The sequence below is a fragment of the Stigmatopora nigra genome, chromosome 14 (genome assembly GCF_051989575.1).
Source record: "Stigmatopora nigra isolate UIUO_SnigA chromosome 14, RoL_Snig_1.1, whole genome shotgun sequence".
NCBI classification, from domain to species: domain Eukaryota; kingdom Metazoa; phylum Chordata; class Actinopteri; order Syngnathiformes; family Syngnathidae; genus Stigmatopora; species Stigmatopora nigra.
Genome location: NC_135521.1, coordinates 9,568,732 through 9,591,500, shown reverse-complemented (window position 1 = coordinate 9,591,500; position 22,769 = coordinate 9,568,732). Strand labels below are relative to the sequence as shown.

General features: G+C 38.2%; 3 protein-coding genes across 7 annotated transcripts in view; 1 reads left to right on the top strand and 2 right to left on the bottom strand.

Annotated features, from left to right (window-relative positions):
• LOC144207926 (PDZ and LIM domain protein 7-like) overlaps positions 1-19,324 on the bottom strand; it is a 34,116-nt gene extending 14,792 nt beyond the window's left edge. The window contains exons 1-5 of one of the 2 annotated variants that reach the window (XM_077733611.1): positions 19,126-19,324; positions 15,877-15,975; positions 8,528-8,679; positions 5,819-5,846; positions 4,858-5,048 (exon numbers count right to left, since the gene is read on the bottom strand). In XM_077733611.1, the coding sequence (XP_077589737.1) occupies positions 4,858-5,048; positions 5,819-5,846; positions 8,528-8,679; positions 15,877-15,972 (467 nt within the window). In that variant the 5' untranslated portion in view covers positions 15,973-15,975; positions 19,126-19,324. Of the gene's footprint in view, positions 1-4,857; positions 5,049-5,818; positions 5,847-8,527; positions 8,680-15,876; positions 15,976-16,756; positions 16,894-19,125 lie in introns of those variants that run through there. The other variant, XM_077733612.1, reaches the window with a different exon arrangement.
• On the bottom strand, positions 146-2,728 carry LOC144207929 (PDZ and LIM domain protein 7-like). Its single transcript, XM_077733618.1, has 4 exons — positions 2,695-2,728; positions 2,300-2,454; positions 1,302-1,338; positions 146-689 (listed from the first exon to the last, which is right to left on the bottom strand). Exons 1-4 carry the CDS (start codon positions 2,709-2,711, stop codon positions 593-595), a joined length of 306 nt encoding a protein of 101 aa, XP_077589744.1. The 5' UTR covers positions 2,712-2,728; the 3' UTR covers positions 146-592.
• Positions 19,325-19,811: 487 nt separating the features above from the next.
• Positions 19,812-22,768, top strand: cltb (clathrin, light chain B). 4 transcript variants are annotated; one of them, XM_077733613.1, is made up of 7 exons: positions 19,812-20,220; positions 20,735-20,781; positions 21,008-21,125; positions 21,212-21,323; positions 21,516-21,536; positions 21,733-21,786; positions 22,007-22,768. In XM_077733613.1, exons 1-7 carry the CDS (start codon positions 20,058-20,060, stop codon positions 22,176-22,178), a joined length of 687 nt encoding a protein of 228 aa, XP_077589739.1. In that variant the 5' UTR covers positions 19,812-20,057; the 3' UTR covers positions 22,179-22,768. The 4 variants fall into 4 exon arrangements, with proteins under 4 accessions (XP_077589739.1, XP_077589740.1, XP_077589741.1 ...); XM_077733614.1 differs by lacking the exon at positions 21,516-21,536; XM_077733615.1 differs by lacking the exon at positions 21,733-21,786.
• The last annotated feature ends 1 nt before the right edge of the window (position 22,769 follows it).

Below are 22,769 nucleotides of genomic sequence, written 5' to 3'. Positions count from 1 at the left end.
ACAGACACCCTTTTAAGTTAAGCTGAGCACACCAGGAGGCTCCACTAAACACCAAAAAAAATGAGTTGCAAAGATGTCAGCTTACATAATGAATGCTGGAAACATGAAAGAAAGAAAACACCAAAGAAAAAAGACAGAGGCAAGACAAAGTTTTATAAGATGTTTTGTATTTTGGATGACAGGAAAGGGGGGAAAAAGAGCCTGGAACAACTTGGAGGTTTTCTTAATATTTGGAGACATACACAAGATGAGAAGATCAGAGGTGAAAACGCAGTGAGACGTAAGAACAGTGCATGCAGGGAGAATCAAACAGGTACCAGAGACCCATTCTTCCTAAGGTTTTCCACCTACTAGCTCAATCGGATTAAAAACTAGGCCTCCAGACACAGTGGTCGACTGATCTTAAAACTTGGCACAGTACGCAACGTTCCACTCTAAGCTTTGTCATGTTGGCTAGGTTACATGTAGTTTTGGGTTCTTTTCAACCCTCCCCAATTGTCGGAAAGGTAATTGCCACTATCGGATGGTTTGGTATCGTCGTCGTCGTCTTTGAAGTGTGGCTACCACTAGCGGGACAGGCATGCGGAGTCGCTCATGATTTGATATTGAGGGCGCGAGCGGACCTGTCGTGGTGCCAGTCCCTCAAACGGGCATAGCGGGGGCTCTGAATCTCAGTGAGGAACTTTTCCCTGCTCGAAGGAAAGATAAGGAGGGAAAAGAAGGAAGGACAGATGGAACGAAAGGAAAAATGTAATAAAGAGGTGAAAGCGCACTCGAGCACAAGATTGAGGCTTCATGCAAAAAAAAAGAATATTTATATATGTGTATATACATATGTATATAAAACATATATATAATTTTTTAAAGACCAAAATTGTAGGAGAGAACAGGGTCGGTTGCCAAATTTTACCAATGTCAACACATTTAAAATGAACTGGAAATAGCAAAAGAAGACTTCCGTATCAACAAAACATTGCTGAGTCTATTTCAAACGTAAACTATATTTTTCTATTTTTTCTACCATCAAGTCAACAATTTATATGACATTTTTATATGTCAAGCAACATTTTTGTCTCAGATCTAATTTTGACCTATCATTACTAATATTGCACAATATGGCCCTGCGGTGGGCAAGATATGCTATACCTAACCAAACCATGTGACAAGCAACCCTGCTGTCTCCTGCTATAGACACTATAGACATACACACTACAGTGATAACACCGATATAAAAGCATGCGAATATACATGACAAACTACAATAAAACTGCTCAACAACTACAACCACACTCAAGCTTTACCTGGCCCTCTTCATTGTTTCATCATCTGGGTCCTGCACTGGGAGATGCAGGAAAACACAGACTTATTAGGCAAGATGGAGATTTGAAACTACTAAAACCGGTTTTAAACAGTAAAAATGTGTTCGTTTCTTGAGAGCAAAAGGCACTACTGGAAAAAATCTTATCTGGCATCTCAGCTTTTTTTATGAACCCTTTTATCCTCACTAGGGTTGAGGGGGTGCTGGAGCCTATCCCAGCGGACTTTGGGCCAGAGGGTGGGGACACCCTGAATTGGTGGCCAGCCAATCGCAGGCCATGAGGAGACAGACAACCATTCAGGATCACACTCATACCTAGGGGCAATTTAGAATGTCCAATCAGCCTACCATGCATGTCTTTGGAATTTGGGAGGAAACAGGAGTACCCGGAGAAAACCCACGCAGGACATGCATACTCTACACAGGTGGACCAACCTGGATTTGAACCCAAGTCTCCCACTGTGAGACAGGGTTAGGGTTTAGTTAAATTGCATTTATGATACAAATGGCTTGCATAGTGCAAAATTCGGCCAATTTTAGGTTGGTTGTTTTTCTACGTTTATAATGAGCATAAATAACTGCATTGACACTCACTGGGGAGTAAAACAGCGTCAAGACCAAATTTTAATGGCTTCTCACTTGAATCACGAGCCTCTGTATCTGTCCCAACAATAGTTTTTATTTTAATTATTTCACTCCGACTGCTGTGAGGAGGGTCATTAAAAGAACCAAACTGGCATTGTGCACGCTGTGGACTTTGGCTGACTCTCAATGCAACCATTATCTAACATTTTACACGGATTGCATTTAAAAGTGACGTCTTTCCTGATGCTGCTTCAAATGTTACACGTTTAGTTGTGTTTACTCGTCACTAAACGCCAACATCACCAGAACAAATGATCAATAGAATCACCCCTGCTCTCACCAGCCGTCCATCATTATACAACAACATGAACATGCCAGGCTCGGTCCCGGACTTACTGAAGTCAGTGCCAGTGAGCTGGGCCAGGATGCGGAAAGAACGTGACTGGGTGGTACCAGTACGAGGTTGCCAGTCCTCCGTGTCCTGGATCAACCGCTTCTTGCTGCGGTCGTTTGGGATAAAACAAGGGAGGCTGTCCATCCTCAAACTGTGCCTAATGTACAGTTCCACAATGAAGGCAATGGTTAAACAAAAACCTCCCACAATTAAGGACCAACTACTCACAAGAGGTCATCCAGAAGCAACCATGCAACAAGTGATAGGAATGTTAAGAATGTGGAACACTTGGTTTTCAATTTAAACACATTGGGCTTGAGTTAAAACGCAATCAAGCCTGGTCTTAAGTACTACACGAACAAAACAAGAGACATGCACCGACCGACCGGCCCCTTACTTGAACGATTGGGACATATCATAGAAGATAGGTTCATCCCTACAGAACAGACCAAAAATACAATGAGATGGTATTCAAGTTTGTGACAGACAGAACAATGGCAGTTATGTATGGTTTTCTACAGAGGGCCTTTGTTTCGAGAACTCATCGATTAAGTACGAGCCTAATGTAAAAAAAAAAATCATAACTAATAAAATCAAACAACTTATGATAAATAACTAATTTGATAAGTCAATTTGGGTTCAGACAGTGGCATTTAATCCGGCGGGGAATTCTGACAATAAAATTCCAATAATGCACCTAGAAAAATTAACATTACACCATTATCAAAAAATGACTTAAATGTTTTGTTTTTTTCCAGTTAGAGCTAATGTTAAATTAAATAAACCTTGAGCATTATTTTGGTTTTTGTTTAAAGAAGTCACAAAGAAGGAAACATTTCAAGACATTTACATTTTTCCACTTGAGAGTCCAAGCAGCTGATCAAGGTTACAAAAAATAAGAAGAGAAGAAAGAAAGAAGGAAAGAAATGTACTAACTTTTCAAAAGTCTCCATCTGCACGAGTTAAAAGACAAAATATGGTCAGAGCATCATTTAGGGAGGTAGGAAGCCCGTTTGTGACCAGAACAATTAACAGAATGCAGCAAGCATGCAAAGAGTTAGGCAAAGGCATGCTTTTATTGTCAATGGGCTAAGTGAGAGAAAGGCAGCATTGTACGCCTGTCAGACTCAGCCATTGTCACACTGAGCCATAACCATTTGGCTCAAAAAATTTGTCATTCCCATCCTCTCAGCCACGTACGCAATTGCTTTTCAAGAGTTATATAAATGGTTTGGCAGTGGCCCAAACACCGACTTTCTGCCGTGCTGCAGACGCTCTCATGTTTTCTAACTCTGTGATTCTGTCTGTAACAACAACTGAGTGTTCTATACACAAAATGAACGTGTTTGAATGAACGGGTTTTGGGTTCAAGCTGGTTCAAGTTTCGACAGATCCCATGATGTCTTCATCAAAATTAGTAGTTACTGTTGCCAAGACGCACTGAGGCCAACTCTGATATGCATCAACCAACCATGTGGAGAAATCTAGTGAGACAGACCGCTTAAATAATCCAACAGCGAGATTCCAAAGTTGTATACAGCAGCGGAATTTATCAGTCGAGCTGTTTAAGTAGAGCAAAACAAATTCACTGGTTCAGTCATAAAATTACTATAAGCCAAATTACAGAAACATTATGTGAAACCAGGAGTTCATACTTCTGCTTTGCATATCTTACTATATAGAAATGAAGGATTATCATGATACTATAACTGGTTCATTGAAACTGTTTGCTGTGGTAACTAGAAAAAGAACAATTAAAAGCATTAAATCGCTGATTGACAGTGGTACACGGTCAAATGATTTGGACTACCAGTTGAATGTATTTGAGGTGTAAAAACTTGACTCTAAAGAGAAGTACCATCCTAGCAAAACCTCCCTAGGTAACATCATTTTTTCTATTAGGCAGTAAAATGGACAATTATTTTTGTAATCTGACAGACTGTGTTTGCCTAAGATAGCCAGCAAAATTGTATGTCAATATTTCTAATTTATGTCAGTAAATGTTTACCTTTGCTAGACTGACTGACTAAACTGCTGTAAAAAGTGTCCTTTTTTTAATTTTCCAAGTCATAGTACTTCAGTACGACTTACTAATGTTTTCATTGTGCATTTTTGGCTGGTGCGATACATAGTCACCATTTGTAATCCAAACAATGCAGTATTAGAGAATTATTTTAATGGGCATACACTATGCAACCCCATTCCTCTTAAGGACATAATTGCAGTTGGCCCAGCTTTAGCGATTATACTCTACACGTATTGTTTAAAAATAATAATACATCTACAGGAACTGTTATGAAAATTGAAAGGTTCGACAACTTTACGCTTGAGTTGAGCTCTAAGCTAAGAGCAAACAAATAAAAATCTTTGACACATAAGAGGCCCATTAAAGTGCTTGATGGTGTATTCCTTTACCAATTCCAGCAAATGAGTTTCCCTCAAGGCCAAGGTAACTGAGATTAAAGTCTGAAGCTATTTGGGTAGTACAAATATTTCATGTATTGTGCTCATTTTTACAATATGACAAGGTTTTTTTTTTTATTTCTGGGGCTGAACCTACCCGTTCTTTGGTTGCAGTACACTGGCGTGGCCCTGAGAATGAGGCGTGGTAAGCTTAGGTGAGTAGGCCACAGGTTTTATGACCGGTCCTTCACTAGCACCCCCGGCTGAGAAAGGCCTGGCCATCTTGTTAATGGTGGTGCTGGGTGCAAAGGAGTACTTTGGCTGTACATTAGCCTCGGCATGTGAGTCCTACGTGGTAGTAAGAGAGAGAGAGAGAGACAATGCAGCACCGCAAACCGGATGCAGTTAGACATTTGACGAGCACAGATGAATCATTTACTTTCCGGAACTTAATTTCAAGCCTACAATTTAAAGCCAGCAGGATTATTTTTTTTCTCCCTGTGGAATATTCACTTGTGTTGCCATTATATCCTCTTAAAAGGAAAACCAAAGTGCTGGATATGAGAAAGTGTCAGACATAAAATAGATTTTTGCCATAAGCGTCCTATACGGACTGAAAAAGGACAGCCACAATTCAGAATTGACTTTGTGGAAGTATCACGTCCCAGCTGCTGTTCTAATAACAGAGCAGAAGCACAAGACAGTTCATGACACCACTGTGCTTTTCAAACTGTAATCAGCAGGCCAAGTGCCTCTTAAGAGACGTGCCGGCAAAACTAAATGTGTCACAATCACTTTTGCTCTCCTTTCAGGGGATATGTGAGGCATAGCACAAAGAATAAAAAGGACAGAAAATTCCAAAGCATGGTTCACGCCAGTCTTTCCGGCAAAGTGATTCAGTGGCGCACTGACGCTTTGCTAATGTGCAGCCTCTGGTCTCTGTCAGAGCTCGACAGGTGAGTCAGGCCAATCACATTATGTCAAAGCCAAAGTGACACAACACACAATTCAAGTCAGATGTGAGCAACAATTACAGGAAAACTCAATCAAGGCAGTTAAGTATGTACCAAACGGCTTGGGCACATGCTGAGTGGAATGGATTGAAAATACATGCTTACCTTTTGCTCGCCATCAACTTTGACAGCTCTGTGGAGAAACCAAGGGAACATGAGATTGGTTACTCTTCTGTACAATGCATCTTCATAAGACATAGCAATTCCGTTCAACTCTGAAATGAAACAGATTTCAACCTACAGTCCTGCGAGATTGGGTAATGGCGGTTTAAAGTCTGGTGACTCTTTACATATCTGTTGACAGTTTTAAACTACTACTGATAAAGAGGCTGCTTCCTCCATTATAGTGTATTGCTTTTGTATCCCCCCCAAAAAAACATGCTAATGTATCCTGTAATCTGGTGGAATTTTGGCTGAATTGGCACAACTCGTTTCTACGCGGTTAAACTCGAAAACAAGGTCACAAGTTGATAACCTGCTAATGTTAGGTAACTTATCGATAATTCAAGTCAATTCATAATGCTCTCAGGTGACTAGATTTTAATATTTTGAGGTATTAGTGAGATAACGCTAGTAATCTTGCAACCCTTGTGAGGATAAGATGAAGTGAAGTGTCTTGTGTTAATTCATCCGATTGTAAGACTGACACAAAACTATAAAAAGTGAAAGCAAAATTGAACTTGAATGTAAGTCACCTAGCTTGTAAAGGGCTGTAAAACCCAAATGATACGAGTTTCCTTCTAAAATGAGGGATGAATAACCGCTTATACTTGCCTGTCCAAGCCCTGATAAAGAGGCGCTAAAGACAGAATGACAACAGACACGGTCCATGTCGACAAATCAATGTGACGTTCATAGCGTTGCAGCTTGCCGGCTGTCTTATTCCTAAGTCTCAGTTTGATGAGCCATGCTTTAATTGTGGAAAAAAGTGTCTCATTGCTGTCTTGTGGTTTTTATTCCACTTTAGTGAGAGAAATATGCGAGGATGATTTGTTTTTTTTTTTTAGGGGAATGAGTTTTCCTGGACCCAGTTTGACCCGTGCGAGGAAACAAATGTGCTCAATGAGATCATTTGACCTCGTTTTATAGATCAATAAATTGTGCAAAGCGAACATATAAAGAAGTTAAACGTTTTCCATTTTTTGATATTTGTGCTTGATTTACTGCCACATATAAATGCACCTAGTAATACTCTATGCCTATCTTACCTAATCTTTGTAAACCTAAAAAGTGGTAATAATCGTACATCATGTTTTAATGCCATTAAGTTAATTGAATAAGCATTTATTTTCAGGGGTAAAAAAGACCTGGATGAAACTAAAAAAATATATAATAATCGGCGCTATTAAATCAAGCAAATAGAAGCACCCGTCTCTCGTCAGGGTGCAGCTGACCTCATCTCAAAGCACAAAAGCAAAGCGTGGCTGACTGCCAATATACAAGCAAAAACAACTGGCTACAATTCTGTTCTTGGACATGTTTCAGCAACATTTGCCTGTCTTCTTCCTTAATAGCAACATCAATACTGGAGGGCAAGATGTTGATTTAACAGGCTAGATCTTTGTATTGCTGGCTGCATCTCAACAAGCATGAACCCTGAGCCCATTTGAACAAAGATGCATTACTGCTTGTCTCATGCTCCACTCAATCTTTGCCTGTATTTAGAGTGATTCCTTTTTTCTACATTTGATATTGTAGCTTCATTCCACAATGGGGAAAAACATGGCTCAAAATTGCATTGTGCAAGATCTCAACATCTCACTAATCTTGCAGTTAGCCTCATTTAGTCGTGGCCATTAATTAACACGTTGGAATGTCAAAGGTAATTTCTGTTTATAAACACAGAAAAATCAAGATCAGGCTTCCAAAAAAAATCGATCGACAATTAAACTATGATCGGCACATTCCTAGTTATTATAAAATGTAAATAGTTATTCATTTTTACACTTAAACGACTGTTAACGGGGGTGACATCATTCTCCACAAATCCTAAATGCTACGTGCCAATCCCATATAGAGCAGTTTTATGCACTTAAATTTTCCTATGCTGCCGTTAACTTCCATAAACCCAAAATATTTTATGAGTCTGGCCCTGGATTGATCAAGCGTTTCTTTTTCTTTGATCCTATGGGGAAATTAGAGATTTGAAGTATATATGCACAAATATAGAACACTAAGAGCCATTTGATGTTCAGGCTCCACTATTGAGAAAATCAAAGGGCAACATAGTGAAAGATTTGTCAGAACATATCAGTGTGTTGGCAGGCAAACCCAAGGAGAGATGGAAAATGGGTTAAGCAACAGCTGTGATCACAGCATCTCAACTTATGGGGGATCACAAAATTTAAATGAGTCTCCTGACAGTACCCCAGCTCAGTTTATCACTTGACAAGTCAATACTATTATCCAAACCTGAAAATAGTCCATCTTCCCTTTTAATTAAGCACCCTGTGAATATTTTTTGCTTTGCACTCTGAACAGACACTTTATCAGTGCAAAACTCTTGGCACAATTTCTATGTTACTTGTTAAGTGCTGCTTGGATGAAGGTCAACCACTTTTAATTAAAATGACTGAAAACACAAAAGGCATTTGCTAGCTCGACTTTTTCAACAAAGTGCATCAAACTGGTATCGGAGCTGCCAACCTCAGTCGGCCCCATTTCAGGAGTACCCTTGTCCCATTTCTGGAGTATTGCAAAATCGATATAAAATTAAAAAAAAAAAATAAGCATATGACATTTTCAATCAAACTACATGTTGCTATACATATTTAGTGCCAATAATATTGTCTTTCAATCCGGAAACCAACTTGCCTGTTGAGAGTCAGCGAGAGGGAATCTGACGCTGCTCTGATCTTGTTTTGGGCCTCCACATGGGTCAAGTCCTCCGAGTTCAGGTCCTCAATAGAGACCACCCAATCTCCGACCGCGATGCCGGCCAGAGCTGCCTTTCCACCAGTAGTCAGCTGGAAATAAGAATGGAAAAGGTTAGAAAATACTCAAATTTTGCTAAGGACCTTTGAATTGAGAGGCTGTTTTATTATTTCAATAAAAAAAAAAAAATGCAAATCCACTTCCAAATCCTTGCCTTTCCAGCCTACAATATAACAGAAATCAACCTCTTTAAATTACAAACCATTACCCAAATATGAATTATTCTGTCATGTCCTGCTAACAATGATATAATGGATGTTAGTCACAGCTAATAACCAAGGCTTGGGAGTGTGTACAGTCCGAAAAGCCAAGAGATATCTCATTCAGCACTTCGAGGGAAAAGGGCATTACGATGTCATTAGTCATCATATGATTCTATGCAGATGTGGCTATGGATGATGAAAGCAGTTCTTGAAATCCTCAGACAGTCACCCCATGGCTCATACGATTGCATCATTAACTAAAACAACAGATTACTGTAAATCAGACAGGTAAATCTGACCAGTTCCCCCCAAAACAGTGACATCACCTGCTCACCACAGACATTCTGTCAACCATATGAGGTCTTGTTATGAACAGGAAGAAAAGACATATATAATGGCGATAGGACTGCCCTGCCAGCCATTTCTACTAAATCTGCGGATACAAAGAGGGCAGGTGGCAAATCAGGTTTAACGCGACCCCTGTCAGCTTGGCTATGCGGCTTAATGAAACACAATCTATGTGTCAAAGGCTTAGATAAGTGATGTACAAAGTGGCATCAGATAAGAGAGCCTGCACCAGGATTTCAGGCAAAACCCCATTAGGATTACTCACTGGTGTCATGGATCCCTGCAAATGTTGGCTCGCCAGCAGCTCAGAGGACGCAGCGATTCAATCGATAGTTTTCTGCCATGTTCAGCTAAGCTATCAGGTTGCCTGCTTTGATTTTGCACATTAAACGTAGACACTTGTGCGAGCAAGGACGTAATGTTGTCTGTAAACGGATGACAGCTCCACGGTGCATCAAAAAATCAAAGTGTGTTAATGCTAAAAATAAAAAGAAATGCATTCCTCTGAGGGAAAGCTTCTTTGAAAGTGAAGTAAAATATTCATTTGAGTTGCTTTTGTTTGGCCTCCTCTGGAAGCAATGAGACGGACTAAAAATGAAAGCGCTTGTCTACTTGGGAGACAACTTTTATGGGTATTCAATGACAGAATATAATGATGACTATGACACTGGAAACATTCTAAAAAGGAGATACGATCTGGTAAACCACCGAGGTTCCCTGCTGACAAACACTAGTTGGCCTGTCTTTTATAGCTACAGTACCCCGTAAAAGTAATTTTACCCAAATTAAATCATTAGAAACATCCTAAAACAAATCCTGCTAGGGACTGTTACAGATACAAACCTGTTCTTGCCTAAACCAATAAAAAAAACCAACACTCAAACCACATTGCAATTTTCCGTTAGATCCCATGCACTACTGATCATTAATTTGACTGAAAAGTGCCAGTAGCACCTGAAAAACATAATATAAACAAATACGGGTGATTTTGCTACTATAGTGTGGACCTACTTTTACTGGTTTGTTTTGAATGGCAGCCTAAATTTACATTTAACAAATGTATGAAGTTGAACCCTGAATTTTGTTGTTCCCCTTATTCTCACAGGGGTTACAGAGGTGCTGGTGATAGGTCCCAAAAATTCTACTGGTGAAGCCACTTCATAAAATAAGTTGTTTTCATACATGGTGCACTCGGTGATGGACACAGACACCTGTGTGCCTGGCTCAGGTTCAGAATGCAGCTGTTCCCTCACTTGAGAAGTCAGTGTCTAAAGTTGCTTTGCTCAGGCCTTTGGTTGGTAGGAAGGGGTCGACGGAAACACTATACCTCACCAGCAGTTTGTAAATATGGTGAAGGACAGTGGAAAACATATTCCTAAATGTAACTTGCACTTGTACAGTAGTTCCCAAAATGTAAGGAGCTGAAATAAAGATGTAAACGATGAGCCTCCATGTTCTAATTTAAGTCAGAGAAGGCATATAACAAAGTATTGCCTTTATTTTTGAGTAGTTTTCCAAGACTTTCCAAGCAATTTACCTTTCAAGAGAGTACACCATGTTTGCAAGGATATCGAATTCCAAAGCCTCAAAAGCTTTTCAATGAGTAAGGTCTTCAAAAATACTCCTGAAGGCGATTCTGTGAATTAATCCAGCACGCACAATTTTATTTAGAATGGGTAACTCAGCACCAGTCCACTTTTATTCTTTCCAAAGCTATTTGGGGACTAAGAAACTGCTCGTCCTGACATCACTCACACGGCACAGCTAATATAATCCCGAAATAGTCCTCCAAGAAAAGAGAAACCAAACCTTTCCGTCCGTGTTCCCTTCATGCAATTTGGAAACACCTCACATTAACTCACCTTCAAACTACAGTGGCTACAACAGAAGAAATTTGCAGTGAAGTCAACACAGTAATCTTGCCCCCTGTGGGCAATCTATCAGAAGGTACTGAAATATTCATCCAGACCCATAACAAGGCTACCTTAACTCCAGTGTATAAGAGAGGCTTTAAGGGTAGTGATCCAAAAACAGATGGTTGACAAGTCAAACACTGATGCAAGCAGAAAGAATCTAGACACAACCAGCTGTGGTAGCAAGACATCGTAAATCTCCTCAGTTGCATATTGACATGACATCATCTGTAATTTCCTCCTTGCATTTGATTTCCGATGGCGGGACATGTGTTCACTGATAAAAAGCAGATGGCCAGCAGGAGGAGATGCATCATTCTATCTAAATGTTTATATAGCTGCAATGGCTTAGGATCTGGGGCAGAGACGCCTGCAGAGTAGCCTCAGCCCCCCAACTGTGACTTAAATTTACCAGAAACTGCAATTTATTGTTATTCTATCTTAATGCAATAAGTTAAGGCAGCATTTGTTTTTTTTTTTTACAGGAAGAGTTCCAGAAATCAATGAAATTATGGTTCTGACATGTTGTTTTGTGCTGTACAATGACCAGACTTCAGATGGTTGATTTTAAAGGAGATCCATAGTAACTCAGTGGAAAATAATCAAATCCAACCATGGCTAACACAATTATTGAAGTTGAGCAAGATTGACTCATGATTGTGTGCAGGAATTTCTGTGAATGCAGCTGCCTAGCAAAGTTAATTCCAAATACCTCAAGTAACCTAGAAATGCAGTACAAATGACTACCTTCCCACATTTTTAAATGGTGCTTAAAACTGCTTTAAAATAATTGTCAAATGTGCTTTTTTAATGAAAATTGCTACATTGAATTATCATCCGATTTACAGAATGACCATCAAGTTTTTACTATATTAATTAAAACGATTTTATTTGTCTTTAAAAAAAATCTCAATATTTTTCTATTGGATTTAAAGTATGAAATAATTGAATTAGATTGAATTGTTTTAAAAATTAAATATTTTAAAAATATCAAGAATAATTCAATATTGGAATAATCAAATTAAAACCTCTAGTACACAATCAAATTGCCAGATTTTTGAAATCAATAATTAAAGAAGTAAATTGTTTTTGTAATAAGCTACAGTAACTAATAATAATAAAAGACTCAATATGTGATTATTTGATTCTGAGATGATTTCATTTGAATCTTCCATTAATCAATTCTTCATTAGTTTGGACATATCTAACATTTCTCTCACTTGGGCTTCAATATTCATGGGAACTCATAATAATAATGTACATTACTAATTTGTGAGGAACAGGGAAAATGTTTTTGAAAAGATTTTGCTGCATTGTTTATTAATCCAGCAGGAATCAGTCGAAATATTCCATTAAAACTACTCCTGGAACCTCATTAGAATTCAAACACAATAATGCAGCTAAAAACAAAAGTAGTGCTAAGAAGAAATCAAACAAAGTTCACGCCTGTAACAAGTCTACTGGGGTATAACAGAAAGTTTTCAAAGAACGGAGGAGAAAAAAAATCTGCTGGCTTTTCCTTTCTCCTTTACTTGTTGTTCTTTTCGCGGTACGGAGAAAAGCACAAGAATGCTGTGATGTTTTTTTTTTCTAACTGTTTAAGGAATCTGTTCCCAAGTTGCAAAGTCCAGTGGAATGTCATTAATAACAGCAAAATAAAAGGTCACGCAGCCGAGTATTTTTCTCGTTTTCCTGACACAGACTAATGTGGACCCAGTTCCTTTCTTTTTGGGTAATACCCCCTAAATATGTATAGTTGACTCATGTACCTATTATTTTCTAAACCTAATTTCAAAAGATATTAATAAGAATGTATTCTGAAGTTGCATTATTAATTCGACTCCTCACTACAAATTTACATCTCATCACTTTTTAAACTAATCTAAATCTTCTATACAAAAATACAACCAAACATGATTCAATTCCAGATTCTGGTTTAAATCCTAAACCCCAATCTAACCCATTAAGAAATAAAACGCTAGTTTCAATTTGAGTAATGAACTGCTTCTGCATGGAATATTTCTTGCTATCTGGTTATAAATGTCAGTCATTATGGAAGATATAATAGACGCAGAAAGGATTTTCTACTGGTAGCCGCATGGTGGATGCAAGAAAAATGTGAGGAATGCTGAGAAAGCACAGCTACCCAGACTAAAGTAGGAGGGGGAAGAAACACAGAGGGTGTACACACTACTACAGCTCTCAAAGCATAAAATAACAGCATAAAACTCAAAACAATAGCCCATGATAGTCCTCATTTATATTATCTATTAAATAATATTCTTTCCTTGTCCTAGAAATTGCCTCCTCACCTTCACTGCAACAAAACAAAAATGTCAACCCAATGAGGAGTCAACACATGCAATTCTATTCAGTACTTTGCAGAACTTTCTATTCATTCAGTCCATATGTTTTTCCATTGCATTATCTCATATAATTGGCTACAGATATTTGTCTCATCAGCAAAGACACCTACCGAAAACTCCAGGGCGGAAGAAGCCTTCCTAAGGCCATATTCACTCTGTGTGATTCACTGTTTTCGTTTTAATGACAGCGAAGAACAAACAGTGCCAGAGAGAGACAACGAGAAAAACCATGTCACAATTTTATGACTCCAGATCCAGAGGGCTTGGGAAAACTACTGGAGCTAACAAAGAGATAATAACCATTGACTGCGGACATTCTTTTTTTTATCTACAAGCCTGCAGGTAGATTGCTTTGGCCTGCAAGGACTGAAATTCCTGTAAGTTCACTGAATCTTTGTCGGGAAGAGGACATATCTTCAACATACTTTTTTGTTTTTTCATTCATTTTGTGTGTTAGTCTTGAGTCTTATGAGCGTTTATATCATAATAATGATACACCATGATCAATATTTTCTTGAAAAATTAAACATTTATGACATTTTACATAGGAATTACCACTAAAATGTCAAGTAGTGCAACAACCTAAAACTAGCCAATATAACTAGAAGTAATACAGTATAATATAGTATAATTCTGCTCAATGTTTTTAAGAAACTTGTATTTATTCATATTTTAACCATACTGGGCTACATACTGAGGGAGGGTGGTGATATATACTCCAAAATGAACGGTAATTATCTATTGTGTGTGAGTGGTTTTAACTTTTAAGACTATCTTAAGTTACCACAACATATGAATAATTAATGAATTAATTCACTGCCATTTACAGTCAGAGACACCTAATCAATTTCAACTGGGAAAGGTGATCAGGTTTCACTGAAGATGGCTGCCAGGCCCCCCTTACAAATTGGATTGGACATCTTTCGCTGTCAATGGCAGCCAATATATTGATTAATATTATTACTAGAAAGATGTCAGTTGTCTGTTTCCTGTGTGGATTATAAACTGTATGACAATAGTGACGATAAATGGCCAATAGAAAGTTTGGGTTTGGCGATCTATATCGTCAAATCGCACAGCAATAGAACATTTTGGTTTGTTTTATTTTTTGGTGGCGATGCAAATCAGACTTGAGACTTGTACAGATGAGGTGAACGATGAGGTTACAGCTCAAAGGCATCCAGACCATTTTCAAAATAGTGTGACTCATGCAAAGTGCATTGTGTGTTTGTCCCCTTTACAAGCATATGGCTTTCTGACAACCACAAGGAAAAATTGGGAGTGCAAGCAAGTCGTTGTGCTCTTATAAGGCCTGGAAAGCAGCTGCCGTGCTTTTCAATGGTAGGTTATAGGGTATTTGCAAGCCAGTCACTTACAAGTAAGTGCCAGAGAAATGACAAAATGTCCTTGAAGTAGAGCTGACTAAAAAAAGATGGCTTTTTGTCGTCACATTGTCGATTCTTTTCACAATTTATTTTTACTTGTCTTTTTTTGTTGTAGTAGTAATAAATATTAGTATAATGAGTGTAATAAATACTTGGAAAAACAATGATATTGGACATTATTGATTAGCACAAAAAAAGATCAATTATAAATAAGCAGTTATCAACAAGACTAACCTCATTTTTTTTATGTTTGATTCAATCTCGCACTTAAAAGCAGCTGCCGTTGATTATAAAATGGCAGGATTTCGCGATCAAAAACCCTGAATAAAAAAATGTCATCATGTCCGTACATGCAATATTGCTTCCTCTACTGCTTTATTGAAAGATGCGGAAAGACAAGCAAAACATGATGAATGCTTCTTTTGTCAATATAAAAGCTGGCACACTGCCAAAATTCTAGTGTTAACAAGAACAGAGTAAACATTTTTAAAAAATGAATTTAGTTAAGACCATACAGAACACACTTGAGAGGACATACTGTTGAATGTGTTGGGATTTACGACGCTGTGTATCCTGCTTCTGACTCAGAAGCAGGAAACTTTTTTTTTAACTTTTTTCTTCCTCTCTTTGTTTGGACACACTAACCAGCTCTTACTTATATGCTAAATAACCAACTACAGCAGTAGTTTGGAAAATTAAGCCCTTAAATTGATTGTATATCACTAGAATGTAACTTAACAGAGAGCGCCAACTTCAACAACGATCAGAGTCGGCAGTATTCTAAGTTTCAGCGACTTGATACCCTACTTGAGTTACTTGAAATTGTAAAAACAATTCCTGTATCAGCACAGTAATCCAGATGAAACCTCTTCCTTGAACACCGCTTAACTAAGATTTTAGCACATTACCATAGAAGTTGTTATGGTTATTCTAAAATCCCACATGAGACAGCAATAACAAAGCAAAATGTCAAATTGTGTTGGCATAGCTGGTAATAAATAGTAAATGTCTTACCCTGGACACAGTAAGGGGCATGCTGAAGTCTTTGCCACCCTGCAGCCTGAAGCCCCATGGCGCTGGGCCGTTGAGGGTTACAGAGTACACGTTCATAGCCTTTAGAAAAGACAAGATGAAAATATTAATTCCTTATAAACATCCACAAGTTCTAGATCTAGATTTTTCACTTATGTCAATGCATGCTCAAGATTAACTAACATCTGAAGTCACAAGAAATCCACAATCGATTTTACACAATTGACGGAAGTCTTGCAAGTCAATTATTACGACTATTGCTATTTTTTTATGTACATCCTATATAATATATCTACATTATACGACATATGGGACGTGTTCTTGACAGAATTGTGTTTCAGGGATCATATAGTAGACTACAGTAAACTGAACTGAAGAACCCTTATGTCAGGATCTGATGGGAGCATTTATATTTCATATATCGAATGAAATATTACACATGGGCACCAGACACCCTGTCATCATAAATCTACTGCCTAAGCAGAACAGCAGTGACATTTCACAATAAGCTCCAATTTCAACCGAACATGGGGAAGAGTAAAAAAACACTTCAGTGCAAGATAACCAGTGTAATAATCCTTGTAATGATAAAACCACTGGCTTGCTTGCTTGCAAAATGAAAACTCCTCTTGACATTTTCAAATGGTTCACATAATCCATCTGGGTCTTATTGGGCATGGACAACTGTGTTCAAACTAGTTCCTGGCATAGACATACATGCTCCTAAATAACTAACACAATTTCCAACCGGCAACTTGAGAAGAGAGCCATCACTTAGAGTTACAGCTGTGCAACTGACTAATCTACGGCGTATCTGGACCTGCTCTTGGTTAGCGCGTTGAAACGGGATTACGAGACCTACCTGGTCCTGGAGGGCCGGCTTGTAGCCCGAAAACTGTGAGAAAGCTACTTGAGAATCAGAATAACTCGGCAAGCGAGCAAAGCGTAACTCTGGCTGGCAAAGCCTACCCCCTAAACTTTGTAGCTGCAACTCAGTCCTCAGAGTCTATATAAGGAATGTAAAACTACACCAAACTATTTCAGCCCAACACCCACATGAGTCACAGGGAGGCGGGAGGTGGGGTGTTGAGAGGACGACGTCAACTCCTAAGAGATGACTGCTAAGTTGAATTAAGTTCTTTTTTTTCCCTTTTTTAACTGTCTTTGTGCTGTTGTAGCAGCCACGGGCCTCTAAGTAAAGAGAAGGCAAGGGAACATAACATTCCTTCTGGACGACATAAGGCAGAAGTGCGACCAAACCGGCAATTATGATATGAAATCAAGCCTTTAGAGCAACAGATGGACTCACTTGGAGAGGAATCATAATCTAAGTCGCAGGGGGGGGGGAGAATGAATATTTAAATCAAATCTTTTTCTCTATTTCTTCAACCACAAAAGTTAGCTGGCGGGAGAGGTATTATTTTGCTTTATTATAGTGATTGAAATGTGTACTGCAGTAGAATTGCCCCACATCACGCTGAGAGCTAAGTCTAAAATCATTATAGTGACAAAAACCCTAATAAATGCCACTTGAAAAAATACATGCATTTTCTTACTTAAAACCTCAAGAAAAACAAACAAATTCTGAATCTTCAGGAGCTACATTAACACTTAATTTGTCCGTATGAGACCAGCCAATCCACTTTTTGTGCCATCTAAATTTTTGTGTGACACTGTTTCGACTTTAATTATAAACAAAGGCCCAAAAAGTGACAAGCATCCAAACAAGACCAATAAATACTTGACAACAATGCGCTGAGTAAAGTCACCCACATTCACAGATGTAGAAAAATGTCACGAGGCAACATACTAAACAAAAACATAATAGATAACTCTTAGTAAAATGTAGAACAGGTATTTTATTACTCACTAAATAATTCCCTGACACAGTCAAACAAACATGTCTTTTAAAGTTATAGTTTGTGCTTAAAGTACGGACAGATTGACAAAAAAAAACATACTGGTGGGTGAATCTATAGATTTGGATCTCATTTATATGTTGAAAAGTAGACTCCTTTTGAATTTTAAAGCACAAATTGCAGTAAAAATTTTGCATAAATTGCAAATATAAAATTTTAGTTTAGTCTACTGCATCAAAAAATTTGTGTCAAGCAGTTGCCAGCTGACAGTCACATACTTGCCAACACTCGAAGGCTCAGGCTACAAACATAATCTCTTATTATGTAACGCCAAAAGTTGCAACAACATTTATGGCAATAACCACATCTTAATATTAATATTCTTTTCATCATAGTTACACAATTAATAAAGAAACATGGATGCAACAAGGTTGTTTTACATCAAATTTTGTAAGATAAACAAAATGTTTGTTTTAGTCAGATCACTTTTTGGATTTTGCTGTTTATAATTTCAAGATATACATATTGAGCTTTTAATATAAATGATAAAGTAAATGTAAATACTAAAGATGATATTTAAACCCAAACTATTTTTCTTGCTTACTTTTTAAAATAATTGGCTGCAAATATAGTCCATTTGAAATTGGGACTGGCAATGAATGATTATGTTTCAATGCCAATGACGGCGACAGACGTCCAATCCGTTTTAACGGGGAGGGGGGGGGCTGTCAGGGAACTGACTTGTCAGCCGCACCCTGTTTGAATGTATGGGAAGTGTGTCATTTTCAATGGCAATAAAAAAAGTTGTCTGATTGCAAGACAAACAGTTATTTTGCGATACAATAATACGTTTATACTTGATTGCGCACAAATACTGTAGCATCAACTACAAGTAGTAGTTCTACTTGTATATTATCTCTACTACTACTATTAGGGTCACTTTTACATTACTCAATTCGTACTTCATGTTTGCAGGATTATGATTTAATACTGTACATGTTTTATCTCCAAAAGTTTGCAGGATTTTTCTGGTAAATAAATAAATTTTAACTCGATATACAGATTTTATTAAAAGTTTTTTTATATAGTATTAATACTTCATCTTAGAAACTTGCCAACCTTTCATTTAACCGCAATATTCGAATCTTTTCCCCATTTCTAAGTCATTATTCACTAAAACGTAAAGAAAAATCATAAATCATTATTTTATGAGTAGTTTTGTTTTAACTCATAAAAGTTAGTGCCTTCACTAAAAGTCACCGATCTTTAATGCAAACCAAAGCAAAACTACTAGATTGAGGGTCGAAATGTTTTTTTTTTAAGTTTAACGACACAGGATAAAGTAAGAAATGAATAAATTGGACAAACTTACCTCGTGTTTTCGGCGTCTGTTTACCAGCGGCAGACGACCGGATATCAGCAGGAAAAGCTGCCCGAGTGTCGGCCGAACTTCCTCTTGGCGGATGGGAAGGAGTGCCGTGGAAGTCCCATTGGCTGCCGAGACGTATTTTAAACATCTAAAACAAAACGCCAAAGGTCACAAGGCCGATTTCTGGTCGATTTTTTTATGGCCACTGATTAAATTCCAGTAGATAAGTGTTCACTTTTATACAGTGTTCAGTGGCAGAGTTCCGAAAGAAACAGCGCCATCTTGGACCCTCTGGTAGAATTTAAGTACTACATTCATCCTTTTTATTTATTTTCATTGCAAAACTCGTGAGGCGGGCAACAAAAAAATAGAAATATAAATGGATGTTAAATTTTGTCCCGCTACCTGCATTTGTACACAAGTTTAAGAGTCCGATATCAATGTTTTAAAAGCATTTTAGAGAACATAATGATTCGAGTATGACATTGTTACGTTATGCTTTTGTAGAATTTCACTCAAGATTTGTATCGAAATAATTCAGCATAGAATCAATGTGTGCAATGATCAATTATTGACATGTTGACAACGTAATATAAAACGCAAAACCTAAAGGAGCTCTAAATTACGTGGATAGCAATACCTAAAATGACCACTAAATGGCGCCAAAAACAACGAAAATATACCCTGTGGTCACTGTGGGCCGGTTCCATCATCAATGACACTACCAAGTGGAGAAATCTTGAATTAACCAGGACTTGAACTCGGAACTGTTTTTATCCGATCAAAGCTTTTGTTACACGAGTCTGCTTTAACGTAATTTGCGCTGTTACGATTTCAACATCTTCAATCATTCCGGTGTTGAACCGTTGGAAATTAATCAAGGCTTTGTGTGCATATACTGCGCTTAGTTAAACTTGTCAACACTTCCCTGAAAGATGGCTGACAACGGAGCACACCCAACAGTAGAGGACCCGGCCGCCGCGTTCCTAGCCCAGCAAGAGAGTGAGATAGCGGGGATAGAGAACGACGACGAGGGCTTTGGGGCGATGGATGATGCCAACAACCTAGAGCCCCGTGAGCTGCCAACTAATAACTACGGCAAGTTTCCAATAGCTGCGCCAATGGAAGCTAACTGTGCTAACATTAGCTGTGGGGGCTAACTCAGTAAAAGCTTTAGTTTGGATCATAATAATAAAAACGTGTTAAACTACCGAAGAAATGTTCTGATCACGTAAATACTAGAACGTGGATGAAAAGTGATTGATAATGCAGCGATTTATAATACTTGAGCTAGTTCAACAGATACTAGCATAAATGCTATAAACCGATAATAACTTCACAGCTACACTTTGCAGGTTTTACACTCGTGTATACATTGTGTTATTTTACAATGCTACACTATATTAAGAATATCAGATAAGAAAGAAATGGTGGTGGAAGTGCGTTAACTATTCAACCTGGAAGTTGTGTTTTACAGCAGGGCAAACAGGTTTTGCAGCATGTTTTGTTTGCCTTCTCCATAACGTTTTAAGACAACGCACAGACCAACATGAACGCTTAAAATTTGTATTTTAATATCTATATTTTGTCTGTTTTATTACAATGATTTTAGACCCTTTTGGAGAGGAGCCTGTCACAATGAATGGGGATATGTTCCAGGTGAGCTAATTAAAAAATATACAGCTATATTGTCCAGTTATTATTCCGTTACCTGTCAGATGTCACTTTCTTTTGCCTTTATTGTTGTCAAGTGTGCTTGTCACACATCAGAAATCGAGGATCGGAATCTGGAGAAAAAAAGACCGGGTTTTCAAAATGTATATTATTATAATATGACAATGACTATGTTTTGTAAGATTACGCACATTTCCTTGTCCTCTAAAAGGAGTCCAATGGCCCCACAGACAACTACGCTGCCATCGCACAGGTAGACGTTCAAAGGCAAGAGCCTGAAAGTCTTCGTAAGTGGAGAGAGGAACAGAAAACTCGCCTTGAAGCTTTAGGTTGGTTTCTTCTGCTGTTTTGTCATATTCTTGGATTTTTTTGTGGCCTCTATTTTAAATAGCATTGTTTTCAAACCCTTAACAAGACTCAGCATCCAAGGCAGCAGAGGCAGAGTGGCGAGAGAAGGCTAAAAAAGAGCTGGAAGACTGGCACGTGCATCAGACCGAGCAGATGGAGAAGCACAAGGCCAACAATAGGTTAGTAGTTTGAGACATGTCCACCATTTGGGCAGCAATGGTAAAAAAAAATACCATAACAAATGAAAAATCAAAGAAATGTCAATTCTGATCTTTTTTTTCTCTCCATTGAAATACATTATGTTGCATGGTTTTTATTGGCTTACGTGTCTATTGAAAGTTAATCTGTCCTCCTTTTATACTTTTCTACAGACTCTGCCCAAGTCTGACACGGTATCACTTTGCACATGTGACCCCCACCCCCCCTTTGCATTTTTCTTCTTACTAATCCATTCTGGGTTGCTTTGACCATCTTTTTGTGGTAGAAATAGAAGAGTGTAATGTGTTTTGTTTGCCTGTTGTGTGACACTGATCCTCTTTTCTTCCTGTCTCCTCTTTACTGCTCACATTGCCATGCCTGTCGACTAAGGATTGATGACAAGGCTTTCTACAAACAGCCCAACTCTGAACTAATAGGCTTTGTGTAGGTTTAGAATTCTTGTGCATTTTAATATTAGTGACACACCTAACTTTTCCATCCCTACCCACCACTAAATTTCACCTGATATAAAAATACGGATCTATTTGAACAGTCTTATTCTAGTAGAATAATGCCCTTATGTAGACAAAATTCATTTTTTTCTTTCTTGTCGTGCGTTTCAAGCTTTAAAGATAGCCAATTCTCAACCCCTTTCCATTTACAGGGCGTCGGAGGAAGCCTTTCTGGCGGAGAGCGATGGCGATGGCCCCGCGTCGTCGTGGGAACGCGTGGCTTATCTGTGCGACTTCAACCCCAAGACTAACAAGCAGGCCAAGGATGTGTCCCGAATGCGCTCCGTGCTCATCTCACTCAAACAGACCCCTCTGGTCCGTTAAGAGGAACTGGTTCGCACTAACTTTGCCTTTTCACTAAACGCACTCCACATCGGAAGAGTTTTTATCCAGTTTTCCAGAAAACTCCCATAACTGTTTTAGAACCCTCACACATTTCCTGATCCCTATTTTAATAGAATCACTGTCTAGTGAGAAACTTGAAGGACTATTCTGTTACTATTGTAGGTTTAAGTTTTATCATTTAAGAAAATACTGATAGTAAGGTAACTGTTTCTTACCCTTTTAAATTATTTGGCTCAATTATAATGCATGCCTTTGGCAAGATTTGAAATGCACTTTTTTTTTTAAATATATTTTAGTTATTCTGTAGTTATACACTTGCAGAATGTAACCACATATGCCTCTCAATAATAACCACACACTTTGGAATGTAGGCTGTATGCTAATCCTTCCAGAATTTTAAATTGTTCCTCAAACAATCAGAATCATGGACGGTTGAATCACTTTCTTTTGACCACATTTTCTAAGATGCAGTGTTTGGCATTCTTTCACATGTTGCCTAGTATTTGGATTCGATGAAAACTGAAGAAAATGTCAAAAGGGGAATTGCTCAATAAAAACAAGAGAAATGAC

Bases quoted from the DNA above. Each gene is read 5' to 3' on its own strand.
- LOC144207929 (XM_077733618.1), bottom strand. The intron at 1,339-2,299 runs GTAAGTCCGGGA...TGCATCTCCCAG, and splicing joins GCTCACTGGCACTGACTTCA to TGCAGGACCCAGATGATGAA. The intron at 690-1,301 runs GTAAAGCTTGAG...TCCTTCGAGCAG, and splicing joins GAAACAATGAAGAGGGCCAG to GGAAAAGTTCCTCACTGAGA.
- cltb (XM_077733613.1), top strand. From the start codon at position 20,058: ATGGCTGACAACGGAGCACACCCAACAGTAGAGGACCCGGCCGCCGCG. The intron at 21,126-21,211 runs GTTGGTTTCTTC...ACCCTTAACAAG, and splicing joins AACTCGCCTTGAAGCTTTAG to ACTCAGCATCCAAGGCAGCA. The intron at 21,787-22,006 runs GTAGGTTTAGAA...TTCCATTTACAG, and splicing joins TCTGAACTAATAGGCTTTGT to GGCGTCGGAGGAAGCCTTTC.